The 23761-nt window shown below is 39.3% G+C and overlaps 1 protein-coding gene and 1 pseudogene across 1 annotated transcript; both read right to left on the bottom strand.

Moving 5' to 3' along the window:
* Positions 1–6426: 6426 nt before the first annotated feature.
* Positions 6427–10831, bottom strand: LOC105193180 (endocuticle structural glycoprotein SgAbd-8). The gene is made up of 3 exons (XM_011157537.3): positions 10264–10831; positions 8683–9677; positions 6427–8255 (listed from the first exon to the last, which is right to left on the bottom strand). The coding sequence occupies exon 3, from the start codon at positions 8250–8252 to the stop codon at positions 7857–7859; it is 396 nt and encodes a 131-aa protein (XP_011155839.1). The 5' UTR covers positions 8253–8255; positions 8683–9677; positions 10264–10831; the 3' UTR covers positions 6427–7856.
* A 409-nt stretch (positions 10832–11240) lies between these two features.
* LOC105193179 lies at positions 11241–21949 on the bottom strand (annotated as a pseudogene).
* Between the last annotated feature and the right edge of the window lie 1812 nt (positions 21950–23761).

The raw sequence follows: 23761 nt of genomic DNA, 5'->3' as shown, positions 1-23761 counted from the left end.
CCGCTATCTAAAGAGGAATGGTGTATGCACCCCTATTAAACTTTCCACCAACGCAAAATTGATTTTAAAATATTTTAAAATTAAATGCTAATTAAGTGCTAATTTGGATCTCAAATCCAAAATTACGCTTGAACCGTTTGGCAGAAAATTAGAAAAAAATTGTTGCGGATGGCTTAACATTGAGCTAGACCCCTTCCCAATAAAAAAATAAATATTTATTTTGCAAACAAATAAACAAATACAGTAGAATAAAGTACTGATTAGATACTTCAAACAATAATGAAAATAAATCGAAAATATTACAGAAGTCAGTCGAGAGGTTAGTTCATAAAAGAAAAGTCATCTTAAAAAATTGCGCGCTCGGGCAAATTTGATAATAAAAAATTCCTTCATTAATATCATTTAGACATATCAAGTCGCCGAATTAGTGTTCAATCCGTTTGATCAGTATTCGATTTTACCCAACCCAATTTTAAAGATGATCTCTCTTGTCAGTCAATCGCACAACCGATCTTTAAGTTCGAGTACTTGTCAAACGGAACGGGCATTAAATTTGGCGACTTGATATCTTTAAACAATATTACAAAGAAAATTTTTTGACACAAAATTTATACGAGCACCTAATTTTTTAAAGATGACTTTTCTCTCGTAAACCAACCACACGGCTTCTAAGTTCCGTAATAAATATTTTCGATTTATTTTCATTATTTCTTGAAGCACCTAATTAGCATTTAATTCTACCGTATTTGTTTATTCACTTACTAAATACTTAATAAATACACTTAGTAAATACTTTTTTGTTGGGCGAGGGCTAGTTGAATGTTAAGCTAGCCCCACCAAATTTTTTTTTAATTTTAAAATTAAAGAAATTTTATAACTCACCGGACCGATGCGCAGCAGCGGAGTTGTAACATAGTTTAATCTGTAAAGTGCATATAAATCCGCATTATAATATAAATTATGAAATAGATTTAATATTTTATTTGCAAATAAAATGTATGATATAATATGAAGAAATATTTTTTATGCAAATGTAATTTTTCTTGTAACTGTTTTCTTTTTTACATACATGATTATTTAACTTAAGAAAAAAATTAATAAATTAACTTTTCTTGCCAGGCAGCACACAGTATTTCTGTAAATATTTATTATTTACATTTCATATATTACATAACTATTTTATAGATATTTTATATACATAAAGGAAAAAAATCTTCAGCCAAAATGTTACTAAAATATAAACTACATATTTTATGTTTATGGTAAATGAAAAAATTAATAATTTATAACATTTTATACACACATATTTTATGAATATTTTTATACAATATTTATTATAAATCTTTATGAGCTGTTCAATCTAAGATCACAAAAACGTTTACGAAATAATTTCGTAAATATTTATAAAATATTCAAATAATTATCATAAATATTATATTTCGTAAATTTTTTATATTTTATATTGCGTGCTGGATTACTCCAATCGTATTACGATAATGTAGAGTTTAGAGTTACTGTGATAATAAACAAAAAATGAATAACAAATTCAGATACGTAGGAAACATCAAATGAAATAAGTCATAAATATCTCACCCAAGGGTTGCTCCGCCGTTGCATGATGCCATCCTGGCCGCCTCCTTCTCTCCTCTCCTTCTCTCCTCTCTCCGTCGCTGCACATCCATGGTACTCACAAAAACACTGTTCACTCGCGAAGCTAAGATTAACATTTGCGCGTACTTACACTAATTACCGCAACGCGACGATCACCGGGCACTCCGCAAAACACCAATATCACTGGCACGCGACGCGACGAAACAATAACAATGGAATGTGTGGACTGTGCGTAGCCACCACTTTTTCGGCAGCTGCGAAATCGGCCTGAACGACGCGACTGCCGACGGAAGCTTCGAAACGACGGAAACTTTCCGAAGGTTGCGCAGATTATTTATTTACGCTCCAACTATCGCAACGACCCTTACGAGCTAAGACGAGAGGCGTCCGCCCGTCGGAACGCGATGTTCGGAGGTTGCGCCATAACCTTACCAACTACTTACGTGTAGACTAATTACTGCAACGTGACGATCACCCGGCACTTCGCATGACACCGATATCAGCGACGGGGCGAAAGAATAATACGAAATATGTGAATCGCGCGTAGAACTTCAACTCTTTTGGCACTCGCAATATCGCAAAGTCGAGAGGCGTTCGCCCGTCGAAACGCGATGTCTTTCTGAGGTTGCGCCATAACCTTGTCGACTGCCGTGCGTAGACTAATTACCACAACGCAACGATCACCCGGTACGACCTCACGACACCGATATCACTGGCACGCGACGCGACAAAACAATAACAAGGAATGTGCGGATTGTGCGTAATCACAATTCTTTCGGCAGTCGCGAAATCGGCCTGAACAACGCGACGTGGCGACGGCCAACCGACCGGCTCCAGAGCGACGAAAATTTTCGAAGGCCGCGTAGATAATTACACGCGCCATCTATCGCTGAACACCCTACATGGAAACAATTGCGTACGCTCGCGTCTTAAGACGTTCGATAATCGTAATCGATAATCGACTACCCATCGTAATCATCGACTACCCATGGTGTCCCGCGACAGGTGGCGCATGAACTTATCTGCGAGATCTTTGAAAAGTTTTCGTTGCTCCGAATCTCGTCGTCCGTCGGCCGTCGCGTCGTTCAAGCCGATTTCGTCGAAAGACTTATAGCTACGCACATTCCGTGTTATTGTTTCGTCGCGACGCCTGCCAGTGACTTCGCGGTGTCACTGTCGGGCGATCGAAGTACCAGACGATCGTCGCGTTGCGGTAATTAGGATACGCGCGAACAGTCGGCAAGGTTAGGGCACAGCTTCGGAAGGAAATCACGTCCCGCGCGCGGGCGCCTCTCGACTTTGCGAAATTACAAGTGCCGAAAGAGTTGTTTGGCTACGCACAATCCGCGTACATTCCGCGTTATTGTTTCGTCGCCACGCGTGCCAGTGATGGCGTGATGTCGTGCGAAGTGCCGGGTGATCGCCGCGTTGTGGTAATTAGGGTACGCGCGAGTAGTCGGTAAGGTTATGGCGCAATCTCTGGATATCGCGTTCCGACGGGCGGACGCCTCTCGTCTTAGCTCGTAAGGGTCGTTGCGATAGTTGGAGCGTAAATAAATAATCTGCGCGACCTTCGAAAAGTTTCCGTCGCTTCGAAGCTTTTGTCGGCAATCGCGTCGTTCAGGCCGATTTCGCAGCTGCCAAAAAAGTGGTGGCTACGCACAATCCACACATTCCACTGTTATTGTTTCGTCGCGTCGCGTGCCAGTGATATCGGTGTTTTGCGGAGTGCCCGGTGATCGTCGCGTTGCGGTAATTAGTGTATGTACGCGCGAGTCTTAATCTTAGTTTGCGAGTGAATAGTGTTTTTGTGAGTGCCACGGGTATGCAACGACGGAGAGACGAGAGGAGAGGAGAGGAGAGGAGGCGACCAGGATGGCATCATGCAACGGCGGAGCAACCCTTGGGTGAGATATTTATGATTTATTTTATTTTATGTTTCTTACGTATCTCAGTTTGTTGTGCACTCTTTGTTTATCACCACGATAAATCTAAAGTCTACATTATTGTAACACCATTGGAGTAATCCGGACAGAGCACGCAATATAAAATATAAAAAATTTACGAAACATAATATTTATGATACGTTAATAAATTAACTTTTTTCTTAAGTTAAAAAATCACCTCTGCAAAAAAGAAAATAGTAAAAGAAGAAATACATTTGAAAAATATTTCTTTGTTATATATCATAGATTTATTTTACAAATAAAATATTAAATTTATTTGATAACTCATATTATAATTGTTTTAAATAATTTATTTTTAAAAAATTACGACTTTTTTTACATTAATATAAATAATGCTTTTTAAAAGTAACCTTTTATTTAATTTAGTTTTATTAAAAAATCCAACCCTGCAAATAATAAAAGTTAAGAATTTGCGAATACTATTCAGAATTTTCCTTATTTTGAACGTTTTTAAAATTTAAATTTTATACACTTTGCAGATTAATGTAGCTGTGTTACAACTCCGCTGCTGCGCATCGGTCCGGTGAGTTATAAAATTTTTTTAATTTTAAAATTTAGAAAAAATTTGGTGGGGCTCACTTAACATAGCCCTTGCCCAACAAAAAAATATTTATTATGTAAATAAATAAACAAATACATTAGAATTAAATGCCAATTAGGTGCTTCAAAAAATAATGAAAACAAATTGCAAAAATATTTATTACAGAACTTAGAAGCCGGTCGTGCGGCTGATTCACAGGAGAGAAGTTATCTTAAAAGTAATTAGGTACTCGTATAAATATGATATCAAAAAATTCCCTCTTTTTAATATATCATTTAAAGATATCAAGTCGTCAAATTTGGTGCTTATTCTGTTTGCAAGTACTCAGACTTAAACATCGGTCGCGTGGTTGACCGGCAAGAGAGAAGTCATCTTTAAAATTGAATGCTGACCAAACGGAATGAGCACTTAATTTGGCGACTTGATATCTCTAAATGATATTAAAAAAGGGAATTTTTTAGTACCAAATTTGCCCGAGCATCTAATTTTTTAAAATGACTTCTTTATTATGAACCAACCTCTCGACCGACTTCTAATATTTTTGATTAATTTTTATTATTGTTTGAAGCACCTAATTAGCACTTTACTCTACTATATTTGTTTATTTGTTTGAATAATAAATATTAATTTTTTTATTGGAGAGAAGTCTAGCTTAATGTTAAGCCAGTCTTACTCAATTTTTTTTTATTTCTTGCCAAATGGTTTGAGCACGTAATTTTAGACTTTAGCATGAAATTAGCACCTCGTTAACACTTAATTTTGAAATATTTTAAAATTAATTTTACGCTGTAAAGGGGGGGGGGGTAGCTTAATAGGGGCGATGTACGGAACAATCGAACCTTTAAAGGCTGTCACTCCATGTCACTTCTATGACATGGGAGATACAAATCAGTGCTATAATGCAGTTTTTTTTCTCGGCTCGCTTTCATCTCTCCTAATGATCGAAGTGCGCCGCGCTTCCCTGGTATTGGCTTCCCTGGTATTGAGAATTAACACGTCACGGTGATATCGTGGATAATCTTCGTGCTTCGTGCTAAGTTGTTTTTTTGCGCGTCATCTATTCGAGGACTTTCCAAAAGGTCATCTAGGAGTCCGATTCGACACATTGACGTTGACAGCTTTGCGAGGGTGGAGGAACCGGAACCGATTATACCTCGCGGCGTTCTCGTTGAACTTTCACCGCAGGCGTAGCGACATTCGTCATACGTTGCCGTTTAGCGCGACGTGAGTCGTGTTCTAAATTTGTTACAGCATCACGTAACAGCAACTTATATAAATCTTCCCGATGCGCAAGCTCGCGCACAGTTGTGAATCTTTCAAAGTTTATTCCCACGAAGAGAGAAAGAGAAAATAAATTGTATGCAATCCCTAAATTATTTTTCCCAAAAGTACACTTTCTTTTGACTACGAATTAGTTGGTAAATTTGATATATTACTCAAAAATTGAAAGCCATATTTCTCATATTTGCCGATATAGAATTCTTATATTTGTAAACAGAAATCTTAATAATATGATGAAATCAAGATGAAAAAATTTCGTAAAAAAATAGAAAATCTTGTGTAAATATTCTTTAAAGTTGAAATTGTTTTGAATTGCTTAACAAAATTATTTAATTGTTTGCTCACCGCACTGTTAGCATAACAGGATTCTTTTCACAGCACGGAGCTTTATTATCCGCGGTTAGAGAAAGTGTGCCAAAACGTGTCTCTTCCGGTATTTGTCACGATAGTACAGCAGAAAACGTATCTGCTGGTGCGCTATCGGTGCCGCTATAATTCACAAATATTATAACAATTTCGCATTTGTCAAAATATTAATCTGAATTGCGCATTAGGATGCGCGTATCGGCGATACATCGGTGCGATATCGCCGGCGACTCATAATGTTTATTAATAGTACCATAAATTCGATTATCCGGCCTCGATTAATTCTATCTATCGCAGTCTTATTTGCGCTCGCGATTCAACAAATACCGATTATGATCGTGCCGTCGAATCGAAATTGCTGCCGCAATCAAGAAACATGATTCGCGGAATTTATAACCGAATTATGAAGCGACCGCTTGGTATTAATTATCAAATTAAACGCGGTGGCGCACGGGCGGAACACATACATATATACCGGCACCTCCGTAAACAATTTAACGTTATAATTGGCGTACGTGAATATTTCCGCAGAATGAGCAGTTCGTGTTTATTTACGTGTACATTCGCTTTGACGGTTATAATGATTTAATATAAAAAAAAATTTGGAATTAAAGTAAATACAAAGAAGTCAATTAGTGATAAATAGAAAAAATTTTGGACAACAGATTTGATTAGTTTATTTGTATTTACACGTTTAATTTCGATGAGTAATAGTGCGGAACACCAATTACTGCATAATTGCTGCAATACAATATGTGCATAATATAATATGCATGAATTGTTCATATTTTATTAATTAAATAATTTCAGATTAAACAGTGACACATTTTTTAGCACTTTTAGAATTTTTTCTGAATTTGATTATTACTTTAATTTTTTTTTAAATATTTTTTATATATATTTTTACATCAAATTATTGGAAACGTATATAAGAACTAATTAAATTATTGAAAACGTATATAAGAACTTAACGAAAGTAATATTAAAATCGATTCACTATGCATTTTACTGTTAGCGTAATTGCCCTGCTGTTTGAACTGTTTCGCTAATTATAGTAATAATCTCCGTTTCAAGAAGATAGAGTAGTCAGCAGTGTGGCATCAAGAACTCTCGCTCTCATTGGCTTACATAACGATCTTCCTCCTTCGCCGCAATAACTATTTTTGACCCCGATTTTTCTATTACCGCATAGTCGTCTGTCCACATTCAACTTGAGTAAGTTTACTAGTCTCGCGTTAAGTAGCCGCTCTCGAAATATTCTTGCAAATTTACTAACAAAGTAGGTGAAGAAAGCGGCTGTAAGCCACAAAAGGTCAAATATTTGCCCTCATCCCTCTCCTAATTGTTTAACTGACAGAATCTCTCTGTCATCAAGAGGCACTAGTATATCTTTAGCTGAAAAGATTCTTTTGCTGAGTTAAAAATAAATTATCCGATTATAGATCTATTATAGTATTTCTTTATAACTTAATTATTTTTGTGCATATTTGAAATTTAGTAGATAATGCGTTCGTAGATTTATATATTACATGTGAATTCTAAGGTTTTTATTAACTTACAAAATATTCTGCTTTTAAATCAATAACTCTCTTCATCTCTCTGCACATTTGTTGGTCAATTGGATTGATAGAATCATTTGAATTATAACTGACCGGGGTATATATAGTATACATATAATTGCAATATTGAAGTAAACATGACAACGCAATATTTTCCAATAATATAATTGAAAGCGTTTATTTCTTAATGATTTCATAATATGTATTAAACAAGCTGTTAACAATTTTAATGATTTTATAATCGAGTCTCTCTCCCTAATCAAATCTTTCAATATCGCATTCGTCCCAAACACATTTTAATATCACAATTATTATAATTGATCGCACGTTGGGGTATACTTAAAACAGAATACAATTTTGTGAAACGTCGTTCTGAGTAATCTACGAAGAATCGGAAATTAAATCTTTCTTCAATATTTTTTGTTATACAAACGAAACACTTTTATACAAAAAATTTACATTCGATGTCAAGCTAAAGATATGCAAGTGGAGTATGAACCTTCAACGTGTCTGCAGCGAGAGGTGCATCAGTTACACTTTGTTTCTTTCCTGGTAAGGGTGAGCGGCTATCCACTCGAGGGCGCGCTGGATCTGAGGCGGAATTGGCGGCGCGGGTGGCGGGGTTGGCAGATGCGCTCCTTGGAAAATGGCACCATTCTCGTCTGCCAGCCAGCCGAGATTAATTTTTTGTCCATCGGGTGCGGTCCACGACGCCGAGCCGCGTACCTCCTCAGCTTCCTTGTCCTTCTGACCCGTATTCTTCTGAACGCCCTGCTCCTCGAAGGTAATCCCGTTGGCGCTCTCCCATTTCAAGAAGTAGCTACCGTCCGGGCTGATGTCCTGCTCCTGCCTGACAATGGCTATCGGCTCGTTTGCCGCCGATATTACTGCCGCCAGGCTCAGCAAGATAATTAAACGCAGATTCATGTCCTGGATAAGATCGAAGATAGATTAGGATGATTCTAACGCTCGACTGTTAGCCGTGCTGTTGCGCGTGATTTATAAATTTGTATTAAAAAATTTCCATTACAAAATTGAATTTCCATCGTTACTTTCCAAACAACAAAATTCGTATGACGCAATAAAAAAAATGTATAAATGCAATGTCGGAAATAAAGCATCAGAATTATAAATTTGTGACACGAAAATTTACGATTTCGTTTACCCAGTATTTATGTAATACAGAATTTTTTCTGTAAAAGTTATTCGCAAGCGTAACTCGAAAAGCTGAGTGAGAAGTGTATTCTAAATAATTAAAAAATTGTTGCGTTACAGCTTCTTGGATAATGATTACAAAGTAACGATGGATAAGCGCCGTTTGAGATTTGACTGACAGACGATTCTGCGAGACTCTTACCTCAACTGCTTCGTTTTCTAGATATTGCGTGCACGGTACTACTGACGAGCGTTTATCCACCGCGTCCTCCTTTTATAGATAGCACTGCCCTGTGCTATCGGCGTTTTGCTTCAAATGCCACGGTGATACCGGTTCGAACCTTTATTATAGACCGATGCGCATCGTAAAAGAACCGCTTTTATAGTAAGTCTGAGTAAGCCTTCGTATCGCGATCCGGGAATCGAAAGTTTGGCGTTTCTATCGCCACGTTTTCGTCACTCTTAATTTATCTCATTATTGATCGCTAACGTTTCAACGCGACGACTACTTTTTGGGGAGAAAAGAGAAATTTTCGTGAAAGAAGAGTGAGTCCTGAACGCCATATGAGTGAAAAATCTTACGTGCAAATATAGTGCAAATTCTCCAAAGTTCATCTTAAACTTCTAATCTTCAAATGGGTTAAAGAAAGCTCAGCATACCACCGTTCATGCGTGTTTCCTTACAAAGATGCATAAATGGATACAGAGTTCAAGTACGTTGCAAATGCACGTAGTGTTTTGACCTTTGAAACGTACGTTGTATACCCACTCGTTTTTCCACTGGATTCCTTTCGCGATCGATGTGTATTGCACTCGGATGATTTTTTATCGTTAACGCCCGACAGCTGCGAGGTACGATGGATCGTTAGCTCGTTTAGCTTTCCTATGCGACTCCCTTTGTTGCAATTTTCGTGTACATCCAGCTTTTTTTATGACCATTTATATTCTTTTTATAACTGCCTCTTTCATTAAGCGTCAATTAAGTGATATACATATATGATACCGTTTAGGTCCGTTAAGAATTGATTTGCATTTTATTTAATGGGTTTCTCGCATATTTATAGCTACGAAAAACTATATTCGTTTATATAAGTTTTCGGACCTTAAATTAATATTTTTATTAAAACTTTAAATTAATAAGTCAACTCGTGCATTTTTTCTTCGATTCTTTTTGTGTTGTTTAAAAATGCACAAAATCTAAAAGAAAATGCAGAAATTGAATCTTAATTAATTTTAAAGTCAATGCTCGTAGGAATAGCGACCTTTTCAAACAAACATGTAAATTTTACATGGATTTGGAAACGCCAAAGTATATATTTGGAAAACTGCTTGAAAGTTGTTCATCAATTTTTAATTTTAATCAATAATCGGTTCTAAGTAAAGTACTACTAATTTGATAATGGAAACATCATTAATTATTTCTTTGTTTAATAATAATCAATCTTATGAAAAAATTCTTTTAAATCACTGTTGCAATAATCAAAACGACTTGTAATGTTGAACATTAAAAACAATCTGATTATAACATTGGAAGTGTGTTCCAATGTTGGATTTTTGTGTAAATATATAAATTATGTAAACGTACTCTGCGCAATACGATGAAAAATACACAAACTTGACGAAAGCGAGATAATCGAAACAGCTATTTATTATCGAAATTGTGTAGGTAAACGCGATGTGTTATTACACAGAAAGAATTATGTCACGTTTACTGGACGTTTCATTTTAGCGGTTCTCTCCGATCGCTTGCGCAACGCAGTTTCATTACTCACTATTGAATTACCTTGTCAGTTGCCATAAATGTACCTGATACCCGCAACAGGATATGCATCACGGCGATATTTCGTAGAGGGATCGTTAAAATCGAAGCCGGAGATTTCCCGCGACACTCTTTGCGATATAATAGTACCGCAATGCAAGTTATCCGCTTTTTTTATTTAGCACTCATTGTTACGGAGTGAGGCTCGCTGGTAGATATGCCGGGCGCTTGCTCGCGCGCGACGTAACATTCACTCCGCAGGATGGGCAGATTGAAAATCTGCACGAGGCAAAATTGCATAATAACGGTGCGATGCCGAAGACGTACTCGCAGTTTTTAACCTTTCTGTCGACGAGAGAGCGAGCGGCACGAGGTGGAAAGACATTTTTACGCGCGCGCTCCGACCATTATTTAACATTTGCTTATACTTATGTCGCTTTACGGCCAATGTGAAACGCCAATGTAAAACGAGAACCTCTCCTCCGCGTCCTTTTTGTAAAATTATCCGCGCGCACGCAATTCTAGAGACCCGATATCTAAATAACAGACTCGGGAACGCGCGCGTTCCTCGTTGGAACGCAAACGTAGCGAACATTGAGTTGATCTCCTGAAAAATGAAGAGCCAGAAGACGGTCTATAGTCTATACGATCAAAAATAGCTCGCGAGCTGTTCCAAGAAACAGTTGCGTCATTTTCTCCCGAGCTTCTTTACAAACGTTCTACTCTCAGAATTATTATGCAATAAAAAAAAAGAATAGACCCACAAGAATAAGTAAAAAAGCTTTAATACGAGATAGAGTAAGACGAAAATAAAGTTTTAGAGAATAATATAAAGTCTAAATTTTATTACGCAGTCCGTTAACAAATATAAAAAATATACAATGTTTAAAGAAATATTTCATACGAGTTTAACACGGGATTGATTGTAATATCATTGATTTTTTTTTTTTTTTTAAAGGACGGTGAGAGAGGGAAATGAAGCAATGATAGTTACAATAAAGTATTTCCAACTTGGGCAAAACGCTTTTATTTATATACAAAAATCACAAGTTAAGTATACATATATACTATTAACGTTCGACGCACGCGTAAAACGATTCGCACGCGCGTGTCGTTCTCGTTTCTTGCGTGCGGAGGCGGCGCGCGTGCATCTCGGCACGGGCATCTCTCCCTCGGTGAAACTGCTGAACAGTGCGCTTTATTTTTTTTTTTCATCTATACAAGATAAGATAAAGTCATCTCGGGAGTACATAGCTTATTATATACCGGTGTCTCATGCCTTGTCTTCGTGTTACGTTTGTATCCTAGATTAATATACCACACTATATTTATTTTTATGTGTTTGCGTTTTGAAAGCTCGGGGTCGGGTTCTGTCCATGGCAAGCTGGCTCGGAATCAGGTCACGTTTGAGGTAAAGTTGGGCTGATTAACCTGCAACAGAAGAGAGATCGTGAGCGTGAGGAACGGCGTCTGAAATATTTAACGGAGACGCGCGTTGCAAAGCCGGTAGTACGATGTACATAGACGCTTTATTATGTACATTCTGTGTATGTGTGAACAGAGAAATTCGTGAAAGTACAATACAAACGGTCTACGTGGAATTTTTTTTTTTTTTTTTTTTTTTTTTTTATAAATTAGATCGACGATGTCAAATATATTTTTAAAAGAAAATGCTTTTTTCTTTTCTTAAAGGAGATTAACGAAAAAATTTTAAGTATAAAGTATAAAATAGTAATGAGGTAGCGAGGAGAAATTTAGATCGGTAATTCTCTGGGGGCATTTGCGATTACACTTCCGTCGTGACCCTCAATGCGCGATCCTAAAAGAGAATCCGTTCCGCACTTCGCGTATCGGGATCTGGTTTCGGATGGGACTTTTTATTTATCGGCGAAATATGGAAGTCTTCCGCGCGTATCCCCAGTACGTGGATTAACCAGATTTTGCTCCGTAAAAGCGGTTAACGTACGCCGAAATTGTTTTCGTTCCCGGTGCGCGGTCGCCACAAAGATATTTTCGGTTCACCGGTGCGCCCGTATTCGGGCCAATTTCAATTTCGAGTTCAGGACCAAAGTGAATTAAACGGTGCCACAGCGAATCTCCGTGAGCTACTGCCTGCCGCCAAACTGCGATTGAGTAAACTGATTTACCCTCTCCCGTTCCTTCGCTGTTTGTCAGAAACACAGAGGACGAGGCGTCGCTTAACGCACAGGGAAATAGCTGCTTGATCAAAACGGATCGCGGGAGAAACGACGGCCGGGGTTGTCCCGATGTAAATCAATTTTGCGAGATCTGTTGCGACTTTTTTTTTTATCCCCCGAAAGTCGTGTGTCTTCCGTCGTGCGGTAATTCGGTTATTTCGGTCAATTGTTTTCCGCTACGCAGAAGAATCGTACGGCGGAATTTCAGCGAGCGGCGAAAAGGAAAAAAAAACTCGCGCGGTTTAATCGTCCACTCCAGGCGAAGGCGCTTCTTCCAATTACGAAATTAATTAAACCTCCGGTTGGGACACAAAGAAACTTCATTTCTACTGTGCAGCGCCATGCGGTCACGCGAGTGATGTCCCTCGGGGGGTAGAAACCCTGTTTCAAACACCGTGCCTTTTGAAGTCGCACACTTGATTATTAATCTCCCCTAAATTGTGTTCTCGAGCTCGCGATAAATCTTGTACGTTGACCCCGTGCAAGCACGTTTTATGATTTCGCATATTTCTTGCATTGAACGAAAAATATTTGGCCTCTGCTTTCGAAAACAAATACAACTTATTTACAAGGAGTTTAAAAAAAATCCCCTTTAGTCATTTATTACCAAATATTAAATCATAGTGTTAAGGAAAAAAAAATTAAAAAAAGAGAAACATTTACGGATCTCAAAGTATCTCTTTTGTGTCAAAACTGGGACACCGCGACGAATGTAGTACTTGCGTCAACCGCGTAATTCAATGTTAATGTGAGGTCGGGATTCTCTATTTAGTACGTTATTTAATTGGCACGAGTCTCACCTCTTGGCGGTGGTCTCTGACCGCCATCATCCTCCTCCGGGTGAGCGGCGTTCCATTCGAGCGCCCTTTGGATCTCCGGTGGGATGGGCGGTGCCGTGGGGATGTGGGAGCCCTGCACCTGGAAACCGTTCTCGTCCGCTACCCACTGGATGCTGACCTGTTGGCCGTCCGGCGCCACATACGAGTCCTGGCCTTGCGAAACCACCGGTACCTCTTGTTCCACTTGTTTCGGTTGGCCTGATTCTTGATGGCTGATTCCATTGCTCGTCTCGAAACTGTGGAATAAATGATCACGTGACATATATATTTGCAGTAATAGCATCAGCTAAGTCTTTTTTTAATTAGACGAATATTCTATACTATTGATCTCGTGAAAAATTTAGGTAAACGAATAAAAAAAGTAAAGTTTAAAAAATTAAGAAATGAATTTATAAAATTTAATATAAAAGATGAATATTTAGTAAAAAAGAAATGTTAATAGGTATTTTATATAAAATATTGTAATATAAAAATAAAATGTATTATAAACTAAAAAAAATCACTGTTACAATAATACTATTCAAATAATAAAATCATTGTTACTCTTAAAAAATAGTAAACACAAAATTTTCATATTAGAATATGATTAAAGTTAAAAGTTAAAAATCTGAATAACAATAAATATAATATAAAATATTTAATAAATATAAATTAGAAGTATAACATAATATATATAGATTTATTAAAAATATAATAAAATACGATTTTAAAAAAAAACGATCTTTGATTTATCGGGATGTATAGCCTTGCTGTTGAAACATAGATACTTCGTCAATTCATAGCTTGACAACTCAATCAGAACAACAGACGAGAACAAACCAAATTCTACTGTCATTGATGATTATTTCAACGATCGATCGATGAATGCATCCTCAAACCGCAAGCGGATTCCGAAGCCAAAAGGAGTTACGTGACCTCGAATGTGGTATTAGATGGCAAAGACAGAAAATAGAAACGGTCGGAGGAGAGAAGTCCTCGGCACAGTAGCGAATGCTCCCACTCGCGCATAACAATGGAGTCATGCAGAACGCAAATCGTCGTGGGCGACAATTGGCAGCCGCGCCGATAAACCGGTGTCATCAGGTGCCTGATGCATGCAAGGTACCTGTCGACCATCTCCGTATCGATTGTCTTCTTCATGTGTGGTCGGTAGGATCTGAGTGTCCGCGTGGGTCGCGCGGAATGTTTACGTTACAAAGAAATTTTCGCGAAGTCACTGATGCGCTGGTGACGGCCGATTCGTCGACGGCGGAAGGGAAAAAATTTTAACGAGATATTGTTCGTCGTGGTATCTCACTGTATTTGTCTCATACTCAATTAAATGGAGAATGATCTTTTTTCAAATAGTGCTAATGGAACTTTATTTCTTTTAAATTATAAAAATTATAATGCCCGACTGGAAGTATTTGAACACGAGACTTATTAAAGCTGCATCAGAATAGTAAAATTGCTTACAATAAGATAGTTTAGGTTAGGTTATCTTTTAATATGAGATAAATGAGGTTTCTGTTAAACTAATAAGCGCCTATGGTTATAATATTACTCTTGGGAGTGAAATCTATTCAGTAAAAAATTCATTATTAGATCATGCTTGCAATAATTTTGACATAAAGATAGGTTACAAATTAAAGGAATTACAAGCTTTAACAAAAAGGCTCATATCAGGCACCTTTATTCTATATATTGAGTAAGTATGTCATAACTTACTTGTTGACATAGTTGCCATCAAAGCCAACTTCGAGATGTTGAGATGTAATTACCGCATCCTTATCCGCGCCTGCTCCTCCTCTTTGGGGTGCGCTCAGTGTGCCTGTCGTACAAAGTACGACCGCCACCAACACCTGTCAACAATATATCGATTGTTCAATAATACTCCAAACTCCTGGAATAAATTAACAAATGTTTAGAAAAAACCACATTGTTCACCGGTGCATACAAGCGAGGTAAAATGGCGCTACGTCGCAGCTGGAATTTGGACTGACGGAATTTAGACTCATCGTGTTTCGTGAGCGTGAAAAATCTACCGTTACCACACTGTCGCGTTATAGACGCGCGCGTAATGTCGCTTTAATGCCCCAATGCTGGCCGGAGCATGAATGCGTGAGACGCACGGTTTTATTATCGCGTCAAACGAGTAATTCCCAACGAGTGGTTCTCCACAATCACGACGCAACGACGATCGTGGAATTTTCACGGGAAAAGAGTGGCGAACCCAAAAAAAAATGTCGACCCGTTCAATTATCAGCCACGTCCAACGTAAAACGCAATTTCCTTCGATAAGATTAAATCTACGAAATCTTTTGCGGATCTCTTCGAATTTCCTGGCGACGAAACTGTGACGATGGTAGTCCCGGGATCCTGAGATTCGAGGACCATCAGGATCGAGTCCCGTCGAGGCGTACTTTCAAGTTTGCACGTATCGCAAGAGTAAACGAGGACGATCAGCGGACAATGGCACGCTCGGTCCTCGACATCGCCACAGCAAAGCCTTTCGGCTTGCTCGAATATTCATAGAATTCGTGAAAGTACACGCGAAATGGGTCGACCGTGCACGGGCACGTGTTGTATACGTGTGCGGGGCACGGTTGCAAAGGGCAACCCGAGGACGATAATGCTTAGAAACTGCACGGTGCGGTTACATCAGTTGCAAATGACATTATGAAATACGGCGTGTAATGACAGGACGAAAGTGGTGCCGAGCAACGCGCCCGTTTTTCTCGAGAACGCGCGGAGTGAACGTATAATTTCATTCACGAACTTCATCAGGCTTCAATCCGACCGGGTACGAAGGGCAAGAGGAGGGGATCAGAAATCATCGTATTACAAATGTCAACTGGTTTCTGTTTGTTCGCCGTCGCTTCGCTGCTTCACTTTTTCAAACCAGAATTTAGAATTGTGCAAGTAAAAATGTATGTGCGTGACGATACTCTGGTGCAAAATTGCTTAGCAAATTCTAAGCTCTAAAATTGGAAAATGGATACTTATAGCTCTTACCACCGCTGCTGATTTTATACAATGCAATTAAAATGTCATGTGTGCGAAATCCATTGTTTTATCCTGTTTGTCTTGTTCCCAAATTCACTGAGTTTACACAAGTTATAAAAATAATCTGTTTACGGAATTATAAAACGGATCGAGCATTAATTGTTTTTGCATACATTAGGTATCGTTTCCTCCTCCGTTCGAAGCGGATTCGCCGATTCCAAACCCACGCAGTTAATTCCAATTAATAATAGTCGGCTGTGCGGATTTCAACGGAGCCAGATTTTTGATTTTCAATTTAAACACACGCGCGAGTGCCACGCGATGAAACGCGCATCAGAGGATCGTTTCGATTGATTTCCCGTTAATCGAGCAACGAGCGATTAAAGAGCCGTCCTGGCAAAGCTCGTTGGATTAACAAAGCTGTCACGTGCAATTTACAATAGTCCATGATTTCCGTGCAGCATTGCTCGCATTAATCAAGCGATAGAAAATCACCGATGCATTCGCGAGCATAATGCAAAGCAGGGAAAGAGGAAGGGGAGAGGGGGGGGGACAAGCGTTAGTAAATCCTTCTCGGAGTCATCACAATTTTCGTAACATTTCATCGGAGGCTGTTCATTCAAATCTGTGAAGTTATAATCGATCTCCATTTTTCTTTACCTTCTTCGAGAGAAAATCAAGATTGAATTTCAGATTCGGATCTTCCGCGAGCGTCTCGGGGGGATAATTAAAACCACTAACCAGGAGCTTCGTAAAATGAAGCTTAATCCTTTCATATTCTCCATCCTTCAATCGAGGAAGATCGATACTTTCGACGAGTACAGGCGAACGAGCCTGCTTTTGCGGCCGCGAACTTTCGTCGAGAAAACTACTTATGCAAACGTGCTTATATCGAGGTTCGACATTTGCTTTCCCGTTAACCGGCCAACCGAAGACCGCTAATTGCCTCTCAATACACGTAATTTCGAGGGAGGCAGAAGGTCGGCGTTGTTAATGATCGTTACGACGCGAGGTGCCGCGAGGTGTTCGCGCAAGATCATCTTCTCTTCCTTTTTTTTTCTTTCTTCTTCTCTTTCTTTTCGACCGGTTGCGCGAACGCCGCGGGATTGTTTCACGCCTCGCGCTCACGTAATTGTTATCTCGGCAAACGAATCGTTATCTGAAATGCTAATTGATCGGCAACGCGTCGTTATTAAGCGACCGGGAAAACGGCGGAGCGCGGTAAATCTCCGCGGGACGGGAGAGGGAGACGAGACGAGACGAGACGAGGCGAGAATTATCGTGCAACGACGATGACGACGTCGCGCCGTGTCGAACCATCGCACCGGTTCTGTGCAACGTGCAATAACGCGCGGCGAATTATGAAAGCGGGAGGGGAACGAAGGCGCTTCTTGCCTCCTGACGCGTAAAGTCGCGGGATTCCTCGCTCGTTCGAAGTAACGTCCAATGTTGCGTATACCACGTCAGCTGATTTTATATCGTTAACGGCGAGATCGATAGCGGACCCTCTCGTTTATCATTCGGCCGTAGCAAACGTCGAAGTTATGCGTACCAACAAGTACGGCGAAGCGAATTCAAGTACGAAAATGGAGCTCTCTCTCGAAGAGGGTTCTTTAGCACGGTTATAAATAGAATTCCGTTTGAAAGCTTTTTTGTTGACGAGACAGATTTCGAAGAGCGAAACATCTCCGAAACCTTTCCATTCGCGAGCGAAAATTTTGCTAGTAGATATCTGCTTGGATTTTATTCGCAGATCAAAGAGCAGATCGGAATTTTGCGTTTTACTCTCAGATTGAATATTCGAGATTGCTAACAATGTTGATCTTTACGGCATGCTTGATTACGTTGTAACAACGGCAATCAGGACTCGCCTTTCGTAAGCTTGCGGCGGCGTGGACGATGCTGTAATTCGAAAATAACCTCGCGGCGTAGCCGATTGTGTTACCGGGACGGTAATAAAATATGATTAGCGGGATATGAGACGATGATTTTTCTGCGCCTCGCTCGCACCGCCTTCATTGAAGATTACTCGCGGAAATCGATATACCTTTACTTGATGAACTGACATTGAGAATTACGATTTCAATGACGCCTCTCTACGCGAAGCGGGAACGCACACGGATATGCGCTTCCGCTGCGTATTAAATGCTGATCCGCCTTGAAAAAAATCTGCGCGCACAATGTTTATATGCACGTAAAACATAGCATAACTAACTGGAAGTCTCAAGGTATCGAGCTAAATATAATTCGCTAATTTTTCCACGAACAGCTCTGTAAAATCTCTCAGTGTAAGACAAGTATAAAACGTATCCGCAATGTACGTATCTGGAATCCGGATTCGAAAACATAATACAGCGAGTAATTTTGTACAAATTTTGCAATAATTACGTTTGAAATAATCACGTTTAACTGTTAATCAACCGTGCGAGTAACGGTCATCGAGTCATCTTTTTTTTCTCGACAGCCCAGACCGTCGTACTAATGTGCGTACCAAAATGCTTCGAGAATGCACCGGCAATTATCATTTGTAAGGAAAAAGGTGTCGTCGAGGAGACGTCGTGTGACGTAACGTCTGTCGAGTGCCCCATTCGTCACAGCGTAATTATATTCACAATTCCGCATTTATTCGACATGCATGCACCACACGCCACTTGCGCCTTGCAAACGATACTTCAAATGGCTGTTGAAGTTATTATTAAACTATTATTAGCTCAGCGATACACTCGGCGCAGGGTTACGGTGAGACCCTCTAATATAGAAGCGGCCGATGGGGACATTAAAGTCGCTTTAGCATAAGACAGAGCCATCAAGAGTAATGCGGAATCGCGAATTAGATGGCGAAGAAGCAACGACGACGTTGCAAAAGGATGAAGAAACCGTAAAGAGGCGTACGCGCGGCAAGTGGTATATATATGGTGATACATCGCTCATCGCGATGACAAATTTTGTGGCTATTTTTAGCTTTTGTTATTTTTATCTCTTATTATTACTATCATTAATTTTATTCGTGATTGAATCTGTTGCAACAAACCGTATTTAAGGATGTATGGGTCTCTCTCTCTCATATCTCAAAATATTACTAAAAACTTTGAAATTTTATAAAATATTCTAGTATTACGTTTGAGCATCTGTGTAAAATTTAAGCATAATTCATTTGTTGGTTTAAAAATTATTTAATTTTTTGTTTACTCTTGATTCGTGAAATCGCGTTTTGCAGTACTTGTTTGCAAATTTGATAGGGAAGTAGCATTACCAATTAAATCAAAATTTTTACATATACTAATAACACTCTAATAAATATTTGTGCAAAAATGCATTTATACCCATTTACTCGTTTAAAAGTTATTTATTTAAAACTGCAATAAAATATAATAATTTTTGCTGCAAAAACCATAAATCAAATGTAAATCAAATTTTTCATTCTTTTCTTCTTTGAAGCTAACTTCAGAACCAAAATTTGGGCATTCACGACAAAAACTTTTTGTTGTTGATTAGAAAAACATAATAAATCTAAAGAAGCGTTCAGTTTTTAAATTTAGATAACTTTTAGCTCGTATTGTATAGCCAAAATATCCTTAATTCAATTCGACTTTAATGTACGCAAAATTACGAGGACAACACTCATTATTACACCATATCCGATTAAACTCGACTGTCTGATTTTAATCTTGGTTTTTACACGTCGGTTATTAAATTCAGTGCCAGAGTATCAAATTTAGGAGTTAAATGCAAGATAAGAACATGATCCGCTGCATCTCGAGACGGGCGCGAATTTGCGAAACGTATTTTAACTCTTTCGCCTCTATTCTCGAGGCACAGAAACGTTGCATTGAATTTCGAAGCTTCTCTCCGTAACAAAGTTTTCGTATCTTCAAACTGGAGAGGTAATAATATTTCAGCGACACGCTGAGAAAGAGAGAGAGAGAGAGAGAGAGAAAGAGACGTATGCGTTTTCTGAAATGTGACTTATGAGGCGCACGGAGCATTTTCGAATGTCGGTATGATACAGCGATCCTCGAGTTTTAAGAAATTTTTCTCTCCCCGACTCACGATCCGTCCTCGTGCGCGATACGTATGCATCGTACACACGATACGTCGCTCTTTACTCGATAGCGCGCACGGAGTATTTCATATTTACTAATATACCAGAGCGCGCATAGCCGGAAAAATTGCCGAAGTCGCGCAAAGTTTATCGGTTCGTTTCCGCGAGCGACTCCTCGTGAAAAATTCCGCTGATATCGGATGCGCGAGCCGACGAGAGGATCGTTTAAATTTATTCCCTCGAGCGACGGACCGGGGTAGACGGAGCGAATGCAAAGCGGAAAAAAAAGGAAACACGTCTCTTTCTTATAATAATTCGCTGAAAGAGCGATTCAACGTTTCTTTTTTCCATTACCGATAAGCTAGCGGTTCGCATGCAACGCGAAATGAAATCTTGTTACACTAATCGTTCCGGTTGCGCGACGTCTTTCCCTTGCCTTAGATTATGGATTACTGACTGTGCATTATAACTCGCTTCGAAGAGTATTGAAAGAGTGGATGGCACAAGGAGCAAAAAATTGCGCAGGAAAGCGATCAGAATTTTTAGACTTCTTTTTGAATTGTTGCGTTACTTTAAACAGATATCGAGCTTTAACGAGACGACAAGAGATACTTGTCTCGCATCCATAATACTCGATACCTACGTCTTCTCTTATTGTCCTGGAAGCGAATAGATATTATGAAGACGTCATTCAATTTCTTTTCTGAGCGATACGAAAAGACGCGTAATATTTTATTCAGACTCAGCTATATGTAGAGCGATCAATCAATTAGCAATTGATAACTTATCGCGGCAGGCTTACCCCGATTGCGAAACGGTGCCCCGGCGCGCCGTTAATTATACGAATACATAACGTCAAAGACGTGTGCAACGAGACTTGCGCAACGTCTTGAACGTCTCGCCAAAATGTCATCCCATATCGCCGCCGACAAATCGCGCGTGAGTTCGAAGAGGCGTCTGGTCTGGTCTGGTCTGGTTCGGTCTGGTCCGACGTCGCGACTTAAACTAATCTCGTGACTGCGGAACGTCTTCTCGCCCGAGGGAGACCTGACGTTCGTCGTTACCTAACGTCGTCTCGCGGACGGGTTTCCGCGTAAGATAGATGAGTTGAAATTTTCGAAATGTTCCCTTATTCTCTTTCTCTCTCTCTCTCTCTCTCTTTACCTCTCTCCCCGAGCTTTTTTGACTTCTAATTGTTTCTTTTTAATATTGTATGCTTTTCTCTGTACATACTCTTCTTACTGTCTGTTAGTTCTTAAAGGGTTTGCCCTGAAACACTAATAAACGCTCTATCCGTCCCTTTCTCTTTCTCTCTCCCTTTCTCGTTTGCACTCTCTACGTATTCTCGCGAAAGAAGGCCCGCTCGCGATTACGATACCGGACCCAGCTCGCGGCACTCGGCGAGTAATATGCTCGTACCTACCTTAATCGTGTACATAATCTCTCTGTTACACCGGCACCGAGACGACGAAGAGGAGCTTTGCCTGAGATGCAGATAGGTTGGTGGTAGTACTTGTGCTTCTTCGTCAGACGCTTCGGCTCTTATATACGCGACGGTGCCAACGTGGTGCAGTGAAAGGGGTCATCCCTGCCCTCTCTTCACAATACACTTCTTCTTCTGACCAGTGCATCTTCGGAAAAATGCTTGGGATGAATCAGGAGTGGAGACTCCGTACGTTTTTTCTTTCTTCCTCTTCATCCGTTCGCTCTTTTTCTCTAGCTCGTCGATCCCCACCTTCCGACCCCTTCTCCACGTGTCGCGCGCACGTGAATGGTTCAAATGAGATTCCGGTACGCTTCTCGATCGGATGTCCGGCCCGTAGTCTTCGCGGAAGAAAGAGACAGGGCCAGAAAGCAAAATACAAGATAATTACGATCACTCGTGAATTTTGTACATTTTTTTATCAACTGTTTATTGGACGTTAAACAATTAGATAAATCGAATTGTATTGATTTAAAAAATACATCATTCTAGAGACAGTAGAAAAGAAACGTCAGCTGTATCTTAAATATATTATTTATGAAACGTCGTAGCTAGGATTTCTTAAAACTGCATTATTGTTCGTTATTAAAATTATTTTATGCGCGTATGTAATAAGGAAAATTCGATCGAAATTTTCCACAACGAAAATAGCACGGGGTCAAAGTGACATTTTATGCATTGGAGATCTCAATTATTAATGTATTCATCAGATCGATATCGTTTCTGTGACGCGCGAGACGGGAATCGCGGCGCCTGTACAATCGCGATTCCGCGAAATAGAGCAAAGTGCATTGCGCTTGAAGTACATGTAGGGACGCAATGTCTAGGTCGATTACGGCTACATCGGCGTAGCGTCGCGTAGTGGAAGCGATTTCCTCGCGCCATTCATAACGCCACGACACGTAGCGCGATAGCGCGTCAGGGTAATGCATGCATGCGGGAAGCGCATACTTTATGCGCGCGTGTCTAGTCGCTGATAAGCCGCTTGTTGAATTCTACCTACGAATGATAATCCTAACATGGTCCGCGCGTATATTTCTTCGCGACGACATATTTCGTGTTTACCGGTTTCGATACGAATATATACTTTGTATGTATTTAACATACGATTACGATAACAATCACTGTAAAACACGTTGTACGTTTACATATTCCGTTGTTTTATTCTATTCTGTTTTTTTTTTGCTATTTAAATTTTATTTCAAATTTCTTCTCAAATTTTCTTCTATTATATGTATGCATATAGATATATTTATAATATGTAATATTATATATATAAATATATTTACATATATTATAATTACATATATGTATATCATATATATGTAAATAATATTAAAATATTTGTTATATATAAATACAATCTTTTTTTGTGAGTCCAATGATTGAGTTTTTGAGGTCGCATTTATGACATCATCTTGTTGAAAGAAAGTATGGCAATAACAGCTTGCTGTTTTCAAGAATCGCAGAAATCAAAAGTTTATTGCGCAGTACCGCATACCGCGCTTCAACGCGCGCGTGTCAATATTCTTGGAAATCGAAATCTTCACAACTCCGTTATACGGATGCGGCCGTTTGCGTATAAAATGTTTTCCGTCTCTTGTAATGTAAACGCGTTCAATCTTGAGCCCCGTGTTGACCTTTTTGATCGCTATCGGCTACTTTCGACTTTTACAATTATCACTAGAGCGTAAATACGTGAGTGGATTATTAAGAGAAGGACAATGAGAAGAGGCGACAAATCGCTAATGTTTCTGTGCACAATGGAGTAATATTAGATGTTAGGAATAGGAATTAGAATTTTAGAAACAGATTCTTCAATGAACATTAAACGTAATGCACAATGGATAGGATGTAAGACATAAATCTGTCTTATAACATGTAAGGTATTTATCTATAGTCTATAGTGTTCTGAGAAAACTGAAGTAACTTGATAGTTCGCGCAACAATTTATTGAAATTGTTTCATTTCGCAA

This window comes from Solenopsis invicta, chromosome 10, assembly GCF_016802725.1.
Source record: "Solenopsis invicta isolate M01_SB chromosome 10, UNIL_Sinv_3.0, whole genome shotgun sequence".
Classification (NCBI taxonomy): Eukaryota; Metazoa; Arthropoda; class Insecta; order Hymenoptera; family Formicidae; genus Solenopsis; species Solenopsis invicta.
The sequence above is the reverse complement of the archived record's forward strand: the minus strand, read 5'-3'. Positions and strand labels throughout refer to the sequence as shown.